At 42.6% G+C, this 15,892-nt stretch overlaps 1 protein-coding gene across 2 annotated transcripts in view; it reads left to right on the plus strand.

Moving 5' to 3' along the window:
- Positions 1–15,892, plus strand: part of SASH1 (SAM and SH3 domain containing 1) — a 195,437-nt gene that overhangs the window by 120,300 nt on the left and 59,245 nt on the right. For both annotated transcript variants that reach the window (XM_030316548.1, XM_030316551.1), the window contains one exon: positions 2,230–2,331. In XM_030316548.1, the coding sequence (XP_030172408.1) occupies positions 2,230–2,331 (102 nt within the window). The remainder of the gene's footprint in view (positions 1–2,229; positions 2,332–15,892) is intronic.

The following is a 15,892-nucleotide window of genomic DNA, read 5'->3' on the forward strand; positions in this document are numbered from 1 at the left end:
AGATTAGATGTAATATAAATGTTCTTTTCTTGTAGAAATGGGACATTTTAGTATCTCCTCAAAGGTTTTAAAAATAGAGTAAGCATTAACCTACTAAAGGTGGCCATCCCTCTAGGAATCATGTCCTAGACTTCAAGCATGAGCAAACTATGGGACTTAAGAAAATAGGATGTGAAAGGAGTATTTCCTCCTGAGACAGACACACACGCACGTGCACACACACACACACACATACACGTGCACATACACACACATACACGTGCACACACATACTTCTATCATTGTTTTAAAACTACACATTTGCTTTAAAAGATCTAAGTTCTCAAATGAAATCAATTGTCTTTCTTCCATGAAGTTATATTTAAGTCAGAGCTTCTTTGGGAGCAAAGTGGAATATAAAAGAGTAGTTATATATATATTTATATATATATATATATATATACACACACACACACACACACACATTTATATATATATGTATATATTCATATTCATATATATATATATTCATATATATATATGAATGTGTGTGTGTGTGTGTATATAAAATCAGGTTAGGTTTTCCCCTTGTAAAATGCACTTAAAATTCTTTTTAGAGATCCTGTTTTATAACTCTAAAACATAGAATTTTATTTTTTAATTTTTTGTAATGTGGGGGAGGGGCAGAGAGAGAGGGAGACACACAATCCGAAGCAGGCTCCAGGCTCTGAGCTGTCAGCACAGAGCCCGATGTGGGGCTTGAACCACAAACTGTGAGATCATGACCTCAGCCGAAGTTGGACACTTAACCGACTGAGCCACCCAGGAGCCCCAGGAAAGAGCATTCTCCTACATAAATGTACTATAAAGATTAGAGTAAAAATAATGCCCCTAATGTACTAAAATGATATTAAATGTACTAAAATGTATTAAAATGATATTAGCAAAGAGCAAAAGCTCACACTCTTGGAGTTGATGTGAACTTTGAGTTCTCTTTGATCTGAAACCACAAGGGTGGTGATAATACTATGCTCATACTGAGTCTGTTGCATGCGTTCGGTGTGCTAAGAGTTTTGTTGTATTAAGTGATTGTGGTAGTTGTTTCGTGAGATAGTTTTCTGTCATCCTCATTTTCAAGCTGAGGCACGGAGGAGTTACGTAATTGGCCCAGGGGTTCCCGATTGGTTCTGCAGCCAATTAATCACTATGATCTGCCTTCCCCAGTCTGTCTCCCGTCACAAGTGTGCACAGAAAAGAATTTCCTGGTAGGAGTGATGCTTCAGAAAGTTGCTTTTCCCTCGAGGGATATTGTCAACATGATGACTTTGCTACATCTGTGTAGCTCCTGTAGGTTGAAGACAGTCATGTTACCATCTCCTGGGCTATTAGGTCAGATCATTCATTTCTGGTTTTCTGGTGTCTTGATTTATGGAACTGATTTAATCAGTGTCTTAAATTTGTATCTAAAAACTACTTTATAATAGAATTTTAACACAATGGCAACTTCAGTGTATTTTGTTGCAGAGTTAAATTTCTACATGTTTTATGAAAACACACTTGGAACTTCTCACATTTGCCATTCTAAAATACCTTTCATCGAATTCTGTTGCCTTAAAATTTGCCAATTTCTTATAATATCTCACTTGTCTTTCTATTTCAGAAAGTAGAAACCTAGTGTCTAAACCCAAACTTTAGATTAGTCTCTGAACATATTCTAGATAGTTGGTTATTTTCCTCTCATCCACAAGGTTCTCCAATAAAGCCCATAATGTTTGTTAGGTGATAACATGTAACTGGTAACTTGAAGCAGTCTAGAACAAGGAAAGCAAGTGATTTTAGAAAGTCCATTTCCGGCTTCCACCTGTGTCTTATCAAAATGTCCATGTCTACCCCATTGTGTCTTCTACAAAGAGAAGTAATTCAGAGGCCACCCTACAGACAATTTCTGTTTTTGAACTTATAATTGAACTGAGAAAGATCAGTGTTGATGCTGGAGGACCTTGGAGTGAAAATCAAGGTTGTTTTTAGAACACAGGATACAAAGAGTCCGTTGTGCCCGTCAGGTTGGTGTAGATGAAAAATCACAGGGCAGGCCGCCCGTTTCCCTCTCAGTTTCGAGAACCTCGTCTTTGGCCCACACTGAGACCCCAGCAGTGGCATGAAGAAGGTGCCCAAAACATTCTCTCCGCTGCTTGGTAGACAGCGCTGGCCGTTATTTTCATTTCAATCTTTCATTTTCTCTTGTTGTAGCTCAAAGAGTATGAGGCCCAGCACCGGCAGTCAGCGGCCTTGGACCCTGCCGACTGGCCAGACGGTTCCTACCCGACGTTCGATGGCTCGTCAAACTGCAACGTAAGTTTGCTGTCTCTTTGAGCATCTCGACCACTTCTACCAGACAGTAGATCTTAGGCAGTTTCTGCCTTTGGACTTCTTTCTGCATCTACCAGGTCCCACCCAGATCTGAAGATAAGTGTCTCTTCTGACACATTACTCAGTTTTCTTTGCTTGATAGACTTACCTGCAGTCCAAACAGTGCTAGTCATGCTCTGCTTTTTAGTTGTAAATTCTGTGTAACTTAACATTTAATCTTCTAAGCACTTTCAGTTCGATTAATATTCAGCTAAGTGGCATTAAGCACGAATGCTGTGCAGTCATCACCAAAATCTACTTCCAGAACTTTTCCATCATCCAAAACAGAAATTCCATAGTCATTAAACAGTAACTCCCTTTCCCTCATTTTGGGAAACCACCACTCTACTTTTTATCCCTATGAAATTTGACTATTCTAGGTCCTTTATGTACATGGGATCGCAGTCTTTGTCCTTCTGTGTCGGGTTTATTGCATGTAGCATAATGTTTTCAAGGTTCATCCACCTTGCGGCCCATGCCAAAAGTTCATTCCTTTTCTAAGGATAAATAATATGCCACCGTATAGATAGACCACATTTTGTTTATCCATTTATCTGCTGATTGACACTTGGGTGTTCTACCTTTTGGCTGTTGTGAAAAATGATGCTGTGAACATTGGTATACAAATATCTGAGTCCTTGCTTTCACTTCTTTTCAGTGTGTCTCTTGGAGTAAAATTTCTAGATCACATGTTAATTATATGTTTACTTTTGTAAGGAACCACTCTACTGTTTTCCACAGTGGTTGAATCATTATATATTTCTGACAGCAATGTGTGAAAGTTCCAGTTCTGTACTTCTCACCAACACTTGTAATTTCCCCCTTTTTTGTTAATAGCTATCCTAAAGGGTATAAAATGGTAATGAGAAGGTATATATATATATTCCTTAAAGAAATGTCTATTCAAGTTCTTTGCTCATTCTTGAATTGGGTTGTTTTATTGTTGGCTGTTGAATTACAGGCGTTCTTTGCATATTCTGGCTATTAATCTCTCATCAGAAGCACGATGTGTAAATAGTTTCTTTCATTTTGGGGTTGCCTTTTTCACTGTCTTGACAGTGTCCACACCCAGCATGAAGCCCGATGCGGAGCTCGATCCCACGACCCTGGGATCGTGACTTGAGCTGACACCAAGAGTAGGATGCTTGATCGAGCGAGCCACCCACACACCCTCTCCCATTTTCTTTTAAGAGTTTTGTAGCTTCAGCTCTTAAGTTTAGGTCTTCGGCCCATTTAAAGTTAATGTTTATATATGAGGTAACATATGGGTCCAACTTCATTCTTTTGTAGATAGATAACCCAGTTTTCCCAGAACCATTTGTTGAAAAGACTGTTCTTTCCTCATTAAATGGTCTTGGCGTCCTTTTTAAAAATTAATCGACCGTATGCTGGGGTTTATTTCTGGGCTCTCTGATTTTACTCCGTTGGTTTACATGTCTGTCCTTTGTAGGTATCCTACTGTTTTGATTAGTGTCGCTTTGTAGTAAGTTTTGGAATCACGAAGTGCAAGGTCTCCAGCTTGGTTCTTCTTTTTCAGATTGTTTTGGTTGCTCAGCTCCCTTGAGATTTCTTGTGAATTTTAGGATGGGTTTTTCTATTTCTGCAACAGATGCTGTGAGATTCATTTTCGTTTTGTTTTTGTTTGTTTGATTTTTTTTTTTATTTTTATTTTTTGATGCCATGAGATTTTGACGGGGATTGCGTTGGGTCTGTAGCTTGATCTGGATGGTATTGTCATCTTAACATGAAGTTTTTCCAACCCATGTACACAGGATATCTTTGCATTTATTTGTCTTCTTTCATTTCTTTCAGCAATGTTTTATAATTTTCAGTGTATATGTCTTGCCTTCTTAAGTTTATTTTTAAGTATTTTATCATTTTTTTGATGCAATCGTAAGTCAAATCGTTTCCTTATTTTCTTTTTCACATTGTTCATTGCTAGCGTATAAAAACAAAACTGATTTTCACATGTTGATTTTGTGGCCTGCAACTTTGTGGAATTGGTTTGTTTATTAAAGTTTATTCACCTATTTTTTAGAGAGAGAGAAAGCAAGCAGGGGAGGGACAGAGAGAGAGGGAGATAGAGAATCCCAAGCAGGCTCTGCGCAGTCAGATCTGTGAGATCATGATATGAGCCGAAACCAAGAGTTGGACACTTAACCAACTTAGCCACTCAGGTGCCCCACAGAATTTATTCATTATCTTTAACAGTTTTTGTGTGATGGAATCTTGAGAGTTTCTCCATATGGGATCATGTCATTTGTGAATGGAGACAGTTTTACTTCTTTTATTTGGATGACTTTTATTATTCATGGTATTTAAAAAAAATTTTTTTTAATGCTTTGTATTTATTTTTGAGAGAGAGAGAGAGAGAAAGAGAGAGAGAGAGCACAAGCTGGAGAGGGGCAGAGAGAGAGGGAGACACAGAATCCAAAGCAGGCTCCAGGCTCCGAGCTGTCAGCACAGAGCCTGACGCGGGGCTCGAACTCACCGACTGCGAGATCATGACCTGAGCCGAAGTCAGATGCTCAACCGAGTGAGCCACCCACGTGCCCCTCACACACTCCGCTTTAACTCGTGCAATTGCCTCTATCTAAAATACCTTCCTTGAGATTTTCCCAGGTAAAACCTTCCTTGAGATTTTCCCAGGTAAAAATCTGTGCGTCCTTCAAAGTAAAGTCCAACTTCAGTCTCTCTGAAACCTCCTTTAGTCTCCTTAAGTATATTTTATTGCTTCCCACTCTGTGCTTTTGTTAAACTAGCTTCGTACCTGAAACCTGACCATTATCCTGGAGTATCAGAATTCACTGGACACATTCTAACCTCCTTGGGAATCGTGAGCTCCTTGAAAGACACGCTATGTTATCTTTGTGTCTCCAGCGAGTGTCTGACTCAGTGTCCAGTTCATATGGTGCGTTTGTGTTTGAGAAATACTAGTGAACAAAGTTGCATTTAAGCGTTCATCTTTCCTGGCTGCCTTAAGAGCATGTTTCCCGTCCTATAACCACAGACTCCGTCTTTACGGCTTCTTTGCATCTAAGCAGCAAATGATGGCTTATCAGAGGTAAATATAAGCCTCCTGCTACCTTCTTGTCTCCGATTTCCTGAGTCAAGCACCAGATTTCCATTTCAGCTAAAAAAACAAACCAAAAAAAAAACAAAACACAAAAAAAGCCCCCAGAGGATTATTAATTTGAAAGCCCTGCTTGGTTTGCTTTTGTGTGAAAGAGACTGAAAAGTTACCGTTTGTAGTAATAAACGTATCGTATGCTGGCCAGCATTGTGTCCTGGGACTGTGAAGTGATCAAAAGAACTGTGTTTGTGGATTTCAGGGTGCCTTTTTGGGTCTCCTATCCCCTAGTCCTAAAGACTAGCATGATACAAATGTAAATCATGAACCCAAAGAATCATGAGGAATAAATACAGTAACTCAGGACTGATGTGATTCGAACCCAGTTTGGGGAGAACACAAAGACCCAGTTGTCCATAGTGGGTCCTTTAGTATCAGGCTCCCTGCGTACTGCCCTGATTAACAGCATCTGAGTCAAGGGGGGAAGGTTATAAGATGATCCAGTCGGAAAAGCAGGACTATAGAAAACCTCCCACACTTGGACCGCAAGGAGGGAGGCTCGTCTCGTTTAGGAAAAAGTTAATATAAACCAAGTACTATAGGGGTCCTGAACGAGCGGCTAGGGAAGCATTATTAGGCATTGTTTTGTTTGGACCCCCTTCAGCGGGTCCATCAGAACCAACATCTTAGTATAAATCGTCGGAATAAAATGGGTTCGTCTTAGAAGATGGACATTCGTTGTCTTGAGCGTTTCTTTGCTCGTTTAGGACACATCTTGCCAAGCGCTTGCTGTATACCAGGCTTAGGGTTAGATATTCAGGTTACAAAGGTAGAGAAGCGGGAGAGACGAGGCCCTGCCCTAACGGAGTCTACCCCGAGGCGTAGAGGTAAAAATCACCCCCCGCGTGTGCTCACACAGACCTGAGACGTCGTGTACGCACTTACATTATTCGCATCTTAGCAAACTGCTTCTTCGTAGATGACTCGAAAAATAAATCCAGCCTGTTCTGTTTGGATGGAGGGCCAGAAATACCATGTGCACCCTCCATTTCTAGTACGGTCTTCCAGAAGCTCTAGAGTGACTTTTTGCTCAGAGGTAGGTGGAGACAGGCCATTCAGCCATGGAGTTTTCTGAAGTGCTGTTATTTACCCCGTATATTTTGCTAGCTAGCTTTGTGCCAACAACCCACACCCATTTTCAGCCACCCTGTTCGTTCCTACCGCTGACCACCACTTGTTTAAAGTTTGCTTGAACTCGATTGCAATCTTAATGTAGGTGACGCTCGCCCCTCTTACCCCACGTCCTGTGTTTTTATGGAGACTCAGCAAGAAACCCCTTCCAAAATAGTCCTTCTCAATTATGCTACGTTCGCCTGATAGCAGAGTAATTAATTTCAGATAATTCCCACTGTGTCCTACTCGAGCCGCGGTGGTTTAGGCGCTTTGATTATCTTTTGTGCGAGGGCGAAGGCTTTTCAGTTTTCCATTGATTCTTTTCCATACTGAGATGTAAATAGCCCACTGGCCATAGTCGGGAATGTCCAGGCCATGAAAGTTTCAGGGATCATAAGCCCTTTGTCACCAGACCTCAATGCCTATATTGATGCCTGCCGTGCTTTAGGATTTCATTTGCATTGATTTCATAGGCTTCCCCGCCCCCGTAACTGACATGAGATAATTGAGTGTTGCTCCACAATAAATCCATATTCACATTCCTGGTTTCCAAGAATGTAAAGTACTAAAGATAGTTACCAGGGGAAGTGAAAAATAGCTTTCTCTTTGCCAGAGGAGAATGCGTTCTCTGCTGTTTTTCATTAATAACAAACTTCTGTTGTGAGTGTTAGAGTTAAAAAAAAAAAAAAGTTGCTGGTTGAGTACTTAACTTGACTCCCTGTTACATATCTGGACATTTATTTTATTTTATTTTGATAAATTTTATTTTCTTTTGCGAGGGGAAGGTTGTTAAGAGTTCTCATTTTAAGCCTTCAGCTTTATGCCTTGAGGTTCAGTTTACCTTCCGGTTAAGACGACGTTCAAGGAAATCATGCTCTTCATCCTCCTGGGATTTATAGCTTTTTACTCAAGGCACAAGTTTTAGTAAATCACAATTTTTGTGTTTCTACAAATCGGTAGGTAAGCATTGGTGATCTCTATTTGGTTCTTACATATTGATGAAAACATTTGCGGTAAAACGTCTTTCCAAGAAACGTCAGATTGTAAATTGTTTAATTATGATGCTATTTAAGTTATTTTAAAAAATACACGATGTTGAGGAAAAACTAAATCAGCAACGGGGACAGTGAGGCACAAGAGCTCCTAGAGTCCATTGCAGACATTTATTTTCGTCCCTTTTGTTGGTTTCTCTTGATACGACATGTGTTCCAGAAAAAGCCTGGAATTATCTTTCTGTATCTGGAGCTTCTTGACTAGGGTGAAGCAACTGTAGTGAAACGTTGGGTGAAGTGAGTTATTTGGTAAAGCAAGCCATCGGTTTAGAATTGATCTACACTGGGGGAAATTGAGTTGGGAAGTATTTGTGCAAAGAGTGGTGTAATGTTACAGCTGAGGTATAATAACACCTTCCATCCATGTGTGCGTCTCTTTATAGCCTTTCATTCTGGCCTTGGATAGATTTTGCGGCTGACCTGGCTTGAGGCACGGGAGAGCCGTGTGGTTGAACCGAGCTCCAGAGTTTGGGCAGCGGAGACAACGTCAGGCGGTCGCTTCTTCCATATTTTACAAAATACTATTTTAAGTGATTGAGGACTTTTAAGGTCGAAACTAAAATATCCCCATAGTATGAGATGTTTCGGTTCACATATAATGCAAGACCATTAAATCTTTTGGGGGCTTCCTAAAAATTACAAACTAAACTTGTCCCTCACTGCCAGACAGGCTTTACTTAGGTTTTTCAGAGTCATTTCACCTGCCTAACATCAAGCCAGAGGATTTGGGTCTGATATTTTGAAAGGAGGGATGGCCACAGCCTTAGTCTAAACTAGAACTTTCTAAAAGATAATGTGCCGAAAGCCAGGAGACAGCATTCAACAAAGTGACTTGTTTAATGGTTCCTGTGCTGAATGGCTTGATTTACATTACGGCCGAAGAAAAGGTTAACAATTCAATCACTTAACACAGAATGTGGTGGGAAAACAGAGCCCATGCACTTGGGGTGGCCCCTTCAGGAACAGACTGACCTGTCCTCCTCGTTCAGGGGACGTCCCGTATCGATGCTCCTTTTTAGAGTCTGATAGTATGGGTTGAACCAGATTTTTTTTTTAATTGGTTTTTTTTTTTTAACCTGGCTGTCTTTTTTTTTTTTTTTTAAGTGTATTTATTTGTTTTGAGAGACCGAGAAAGAGAGAGAGGGTGGAGAAGGGGCAGGGAGAGAAAGAACCTCAAGCAGGCTCCATGCTGTCAGCACAGAGCTCTACAAGGGGCTCAAACCCACGAACCATGAGATGACCTGAGCCAAAACCAAGAGGCAGATGCTTTAACCAACGGAGCCACCCAGTTGACTATCTTAATCTGTTTATTTTGAATATGTTTCTTTTACTAGGGTGAACTTCTAGGCAATGTGTAGAAGTTAAAATGTATCAGAAGTTTTATTTTTATATTTCAAAGGTATTAGAAGAAAATATAAATCAATGTCATTAGCTTCCTCACTTGGGGAAATCTGAACCCTAAGGAAGACTTTCCTTTTTATGACAACACATGTCGAATTTACAAAATTTTCTCCCACCTTTAAATACTCCTAGCAATTATAAGAATATATGATTTTCATATTTTGCTGACTCTGAGTGAATATTTATTGGATGAATAGACTACGTGAAGATTCACATATACCACAATTAGAGTTGGCATTATAGGTAAGGTAAAGGTTTTTCCATGAAAATGGTTGACTTCCTTATACTATCTTTTCCCTCCTATCTTGTGTTTTACAAGGAAATTTAAGCAAGGGAAGATTCCAAGCATAAACATAGCTTACATTTCTGAACAAACTGGCTGCTGTTAGTGGTGTTCCTATTTTTTTTCTTTGTATCTCTTTTTCTAGAGACATTTTTCCCCCTAACTCTTAATGTATGGGTTTCAGCTTAACAGAATGCTAATTGGCAACATAAGTTTGGATTTGGGGCTAGAAAATGGTTCTGCTTGTTGCTATTAGCTGGGCTTGAACACGGGTTGGTTGGATGTGTGCTTCAGCTCTTTATTTCTTCCACAGAAGAGTTTTACTCACTTGACTTGTAATATGATCAGGAAAAAGAGCAACATGGCTCACCAACAATGGGCCAGAGGGCATTTATAGGTGCATCCCTGGGACAGATACCCACAATTCTTTATACCATGCTGTGTTCCATTGTGCCAGAATAACGGCCACTTTTCTAAATCTTTCTAAATGGAACCATGTTAAAAATAACTTATTGATTCTGGTCTTTTAATGCATACTTAAAGCCTCCAGATGATTATTCAGACCTTTATGGATACTTTCTATAAATTTCTTTTTTATTTGGCTGGGCGGGAACGCACAGGAAGAAATACTACTCTTAATTTCACTAAAAGTGAGTTTGAAACTGAAATGATAGTCAAATAGGGACATATTAAAATTCTCTTTAGAAGGGTAAAAGTAATGATTCTTTAGACCTGCAGCTTGAGTCCAGGAGATAAAACTCAGCCCGTTGGAGCAGCACGCCTAGTGAAGTCTCTCAAGAAAGAGAAGTTGTGGTTTTTGTTTGTTTGTTTTTTGTTTTGTTTTTTAATGTTTATTTTTGGAGGAGAGAGAGACAGAGTGTGAATGGGGAGGGGAGAGAGAGGGAGATACAGGATCTGAAGCAGGCTCCAGGCTCCGAGCTGTCAGCACAGAGCCCGATGCAGGGTTTGAACCCATGCACCTCGAGATCACGGCCTGAGCCGAAGTCAGACGCTTAACCCACTGAGCCACCCAGGCGCCTCAAGAGGAATTTTGTTCTAACTGCATATAAGCTGACCAAGAACCACTGCTTTGATGATTCCTTGTCATTTGTTCCGCACCGCCCTCCCATCCCCAGCCTTCTCCCTGGGAAAGGGGCCAAAGTTTGAGGCGTGTATTTGCTAGGAGTCCCTGAAGATCATCCTCTTTGAACAAAGCCAGAAAGGAGGCTCCCCCTGCCAGGAAAGCCAGGCGCTGGCCCAGCGTGCTTAAGGGAGGGACCCCGTTAAGCTGGACGCGGGCGCTGGGTTCAGATCCAGCCCTACCACCTGTTAGCTCCGCACCGGTGGGGAAGTTGATTCACCGATTTGTGCCCTGTTTTCTCGTTTGGAAACCTGGACGAGTGCATCTGTCCCCTACAGGCGTTGCAAGAATTTCACGGCCCAAAGTAAACACCCAGTGAATGCCAGCTTCTGTTTATGCTGAGATCTTCTACCTTTCGGTTCCCTGTTCCTCTTGAAATACTTTGAGTTCCCCTGAAAGTACTCTTTGAACCTGTCATTCTCAGGCTAGCCGATGGGCTGGCGTTGTCAGAACAAGCGCCAGGCAGCTAGGGCGCGTTCACTTAGTTACGCTTTCACCGAACACAGAACCAGGTTTACTTTCTGCTTCAGAAGGTGGTATCGCCGTAAGCGGGTTTAGGGGTGGGTCCGGGTAGGATTTCAGGGTTCGTGTGCTGTAGGATCACTGTTTGGGAAGAATAAGCGGTTAATCGTCCTGCAGTTACCTAGGGCCACGCCGTGCCGTGAGTCCCTGAAGATCATCCTCTTTGAACAAAGCCAGAAAGGAGGCCTCAGCGAGCGTGTGGGCGTGGGCTTCCGCGCCTGTGTCACGCCTGTGTCGCAGTGGAAACGCTCTCGTGGCGGGCCCAGAAGTAACTGGGGATTCGGCTCTCTGCACCCGGCAGACTAACCAGGCACAGCGCATTCCTCACCGGTCTGTACAGTTACAGAGAGTTGAGGTCGCTACCTGCGCAGCCTCCTTAGCATATCAAGGGCTACGCGGGCAAAAAGAAACAGTGGCAAAATACCCAGGTTCTACGTAGTCCGAGGGTCGCTGTTTTTAACACCGAGGGCGGCTCTGGGATACATCCTGGTCTGTCGTTTCTTTTGGAAGGGTGAGCCAGATGAAACTGGAGTGTCGAGCTTTTGACCTATAAAATGGCATTTTATTTGTCCAACCCAGTACAGGAATACCAAAGAGGACTTACCCCGTTTCCCCGGCTAGCTGATTGTATCTAAGTGAAGATATTTGTAACGCCGTCCGGGTTCAGGATTGGCGTATTAGATTGGGAATGCTAGTTTTTAGTTTGCTTTTGGAAGCAACCTCAGGGAGGTTGGGGTAAGAGAGGATTTCCATCACTTGTTTAATGAGATTTACTGCGTGTTAATCCCTCCTTGAATCATTTGCCCTAGCGTCCGATCTTCTACAATGGATGGGCTGGAGAGATACAGGCCCGTGCTGTGGTTCAAGAGTCGGATCTGGCCCGAGGGCCACCTCTAGCCTAAGCTAATTCCTTCAAGTCACAGGCTGCTCATCACTTTGTTTCAAGTCCATTTGAATGTTAAGTTGCCAGTTACCCATTTTATCAAAACTCAGCATCTGATAATGAGACAATTTTTGAGAGAGAGAGACAGAGCTCAAGTGGGGAGGGGCAGAGAGAGAGAGAGAGAGGAAGACGCGAATCCGAAGCAGGCTTCAGGCTCCGAGCTGTCAGCACAGAGCCCGATGCGGGGCTCGAGCCCACGAACCACGAGATCATGACCTGAGCCGAAGTCCGACACTTAAGCCACTGAGCCACCCAGGTGCCCCGGAAAGCGATATTTTAATACAACCAAATTCTAATTATTTACAGAATAATGTCCGTAGGAATATCCCTTTATTCTCTTTTCCTTGTCTCTTGTTCCTCTCCCTCTTTGTACCTTACCACACCCTCTGTCGTCTCTTACTGATTGTTCTACTCCTGGTATGATGCTGATATACACTGCATAATTAGTTCCTAAAAGGTTTATTCCCTGCCCTTTTGACCCAGAGCGCAGGTGAAAGAATGCTATTTTGAGCATCATTTGACTCCTTTGTTGCGCAAACACTATTGAGTACCTACTACATACTAGTCCCTATACATAGAGGGAGAGAGAGACCAGTGGATAGCACGGCTGGGGGCTTATTTGGCATATTCCCACCTCGTGTGTTAAATATACACACAAAATCCATTCGGCGCCAGTGAGGAGAGTTTGGGAAGCCTTCCCAGAGAAGGTGTTTGAAGCTGAGTGAGAGTGGGGCGCCTGGGTGGCTCAGTCGGTTAAGCGTCCGACTTTGGCTCAGGTCATGATCTCGCGGTCTGTGGGTTCGAGCCCCGCGTCAGGCTCTGTGCTGACAGCTCAGAGCCTGGAGCCTGTTTCAGATTCTATGTCTCCCTCTTCCTCTGACCCTCCCCTGTTCATGCTCTCTCTCTCTCAAAAATAAATAAATGTTAAAAAAAAAAATTAAATATACACACAAAATCCATTCAGCGCCAGTGAGGAGAGTTTGGGAAGCCTTCCCAGAGAAGGTGTTTGAAACTGAGTGAGAGTGGGGCGCCTGGGTGGCTCTGTCGGTTAAGTGTCCGACTTCGGCTCAGGTCACGATCTCACGGTTTGTGAGTTCGAGCCCCGTATCGGTCTCTGTGCTGACAGCTCAGAGCCAGAAGCCTGCTTCGGATTCTGTGTCTCCCTCTGTCTCTCTCTGCCCCTCGCCAACTCGTGCTCTGTCTCTCAAAAAAATGAATAGACGTGAAAAAATTTTTTTAAAAAATGATAAGAATTCACCAGGAGAAGAAAGAGAAACATGTCAGGTAGAGGTAGCAACGAGGCTTGAGCATAGGTGAAGAGCTGGGTCAGTCTTAAAACTTGGACCATGGGAGGAAATGGATTTAAAAAATACAGCTTTGGGGCGCCTGGGTGGCGCAGTCGGTTAAGCGTCCGACTTCAGCCAGGTCGCGATCTCGCGGTCCGTGAGTTCGAGCCCCGCGTCAGGCTCTGGGCTCATGGCTCAGAGCCTGGAGCCTGTTTCCGATTCTGTGTCTCCCTCTCTCTCTGCCCCTCCCCCGTTCATGCTCTGTCTCTCTCTGTCCCAAAAATAAATAAACGTTGAAAAAAAAAAATTAATAAAAAATACAGCTTTTCTCTAGATCAGTATTTTGACTTGTAGGGTATAGATTATGGTTCTTTGTTCATTCTTACTTATACGTTGGTTCTATAATAGATTATTTCGGTCCTCTCTTTCCTTATGACTGCAATTTCTTGTCTTTGAAGTCTTAATTGAATTCATGTTCTTATTATTTCACAGAGTGAAGCAACTGTTAGGAATTTCTTCCTGCACCTTGACTTGTATTTTCTTCTGATAGGGAGACAGGATCCAAAGATAGGATCTCTAAGTTCTTCCATGCTTTTTCTCTCTCTTTTTTCCCCTTGCTATAAGTTGGTTTGAGGAGTGGTCATATATTTCTTTTGACCTTGATCATGCTTGGGTAGCTCAGGTCAGATTTTCTGTTTCTGCTGATATAATGAGGATTACTCTTTGACCTGTTTGTCATGCTATCTGACCATAGATTGTTTCCCTTCTTCCCAGCTACAGTTGAGGGCTTTGTTTTGTGGTCCATTCATGCTTATTGTTGCTATAGCCTGATGCCATGGCCAGAGAAGTGGGGATACCCACCTGAGGTGGAATGCGGTCTTTGCTAGGATACCTGGGCTCTGCCTTCTCTCTCTCCAAAGATTGTGGTCATTGTGCTGCATCTCATTTCATCCTACTTGGTGTGGAGAAAAGCCAGTCTGCCTTTCATTCATGTCTCCAGTTCTGGTGAATATCTAAGAGGCTTTATTTTACTCTGCATCAGCCTTACTGAACTTTCCATCTTTTCACACATGATTCTCCTAAAGCAATTTCCATTGGTCCTAGATCAAAAAATTAAAAAAAGGAAGGCCACACGGTTTACTTCCTTCGAGATTTTGAAGTTCCTTGGGATAATTCTCAAGATTCCCACTGGTCTGGCTTTTAGAGAAGTGGGGCCTTGTTCCTGGGTCTTCACAAATTTGTTTCTTCCCTTCATCATGAAGTTTTATTTTAAGGCTTAGTGTGTTAGACTATGTGTGTTTCCTTGCTTGGGTGCTCTTGGTGGAATATTTTTTTGCTGGTCTGCAGTAATTTCATTTTTTGGAGGCTGTTACTCATTTTGCTAGTTGTTGTGGGAAGGATATTCTGTGGTCTGGTTTTCAGCAGTCATCATGACTTGATAGCCAAGGAGAGGCCACAAACAACGCCTTTCTAGCTCTCCATGATTCTGTTCCAGGGATGCAGCCTAGATTTCTTCAGTTTGGAAGTAAATTTGCTTGTGGAACCAACTCCATTGAAATAAGTTCGCTCATTATTGTTTCTCCAAACATAAGGATAATTATGTTAAGGGGATAGATCGTGACTCCAGGAGGTGAAATTAGCCCATCTGCCTCCAGCTTCAAGAGACGATTGTGCTGATTGATCCGCGGCCGAAGTTTGGGTTGGAGGAAAGATATCGGTGTCCACACCTTCCCCCTGTTGCCATGTAGGTTCTATCAGTTTTCTGTATTTTTCATCGTCATGTGCCTAGGCAAGGTTGTTTGGCAGCCCTGTCCAAGAAGATCATGCCTGATCCATGAATCAGTCGCTCTCAGATGCCATAAAAGTAATGTGACTTTGCAAACACCACCCAATCCCTTAGGAGACTTACTGCTTTTGGGATGAAGACTTCTATCAGCTCGCGAAACTAGAGCCTCAAACGCATATGTAATTGCCCCACTTGGCAGTTCTGTTCTGAATCATCCTTTTTCCATGGCACAGGCTATGTGAGAACTGAATGCACTTGAGAATGAGTGGGTTTGGTGTTTTGCTTCAGTCTTCAGTGTGCCCGACACCGTAGATTTGCTTTGGGTAACGCTACCCCACTTGTTTTTTTTTAACCCCAGTCTTAACAGAGGGACCTCATAAGTGGCTGACTGCCTTCCCATCATGTCTTACCTGAGCTCAGCTAACTTATGTGGACAGTGGGGTTGTCTGGCCTCTGGGCAGGGTGACACAGTCCCGGGCAGAAAAATCTTCCAGACGTTTACAGAGTAAAGGGGGAATTCAGTTCTCTTTCCTCCACTTACCTCTCTCCTCCCCGACGGCCCCTTTGAGAAGAAGGAAAGCCGTTTTCTCTGGTCCGTGGCAACTTGAAGAATTGGGACGGGTCTCCCTACGCTTGGCTGTGGGACTCCTGAAGTCTTCTGTTTTCTCCCTCCTCCTCTGGGGAAATTAGCAACTTTATTTGGAGGGGATTCAAAGACATGCAGAGTTCATGCGTTTAAGAAAAAGAATAGAATTTATTGTGGAATGTAGCATCCATTTGCTGTTCCTTTGGTTTTATAGTTAGTTCTTCAAATAGTTTCATAAGTGAATTAAGTGCTGACAAGCCT

This window comes from Lynx canadensis, chromosome B2 (genome assembly GCF_007474595.2).
Source record: "Lynx canadensis isolate LIC74 chromosome B2, mLynCan4.pri.v2, whole genome shotgun sequence".
Classification (NCBI taxonomy): Eukaryota; Metazoa; Chordata; class Mammalia; order Carnivora; family Felidae; genus Lynx; species Lynx canadensis.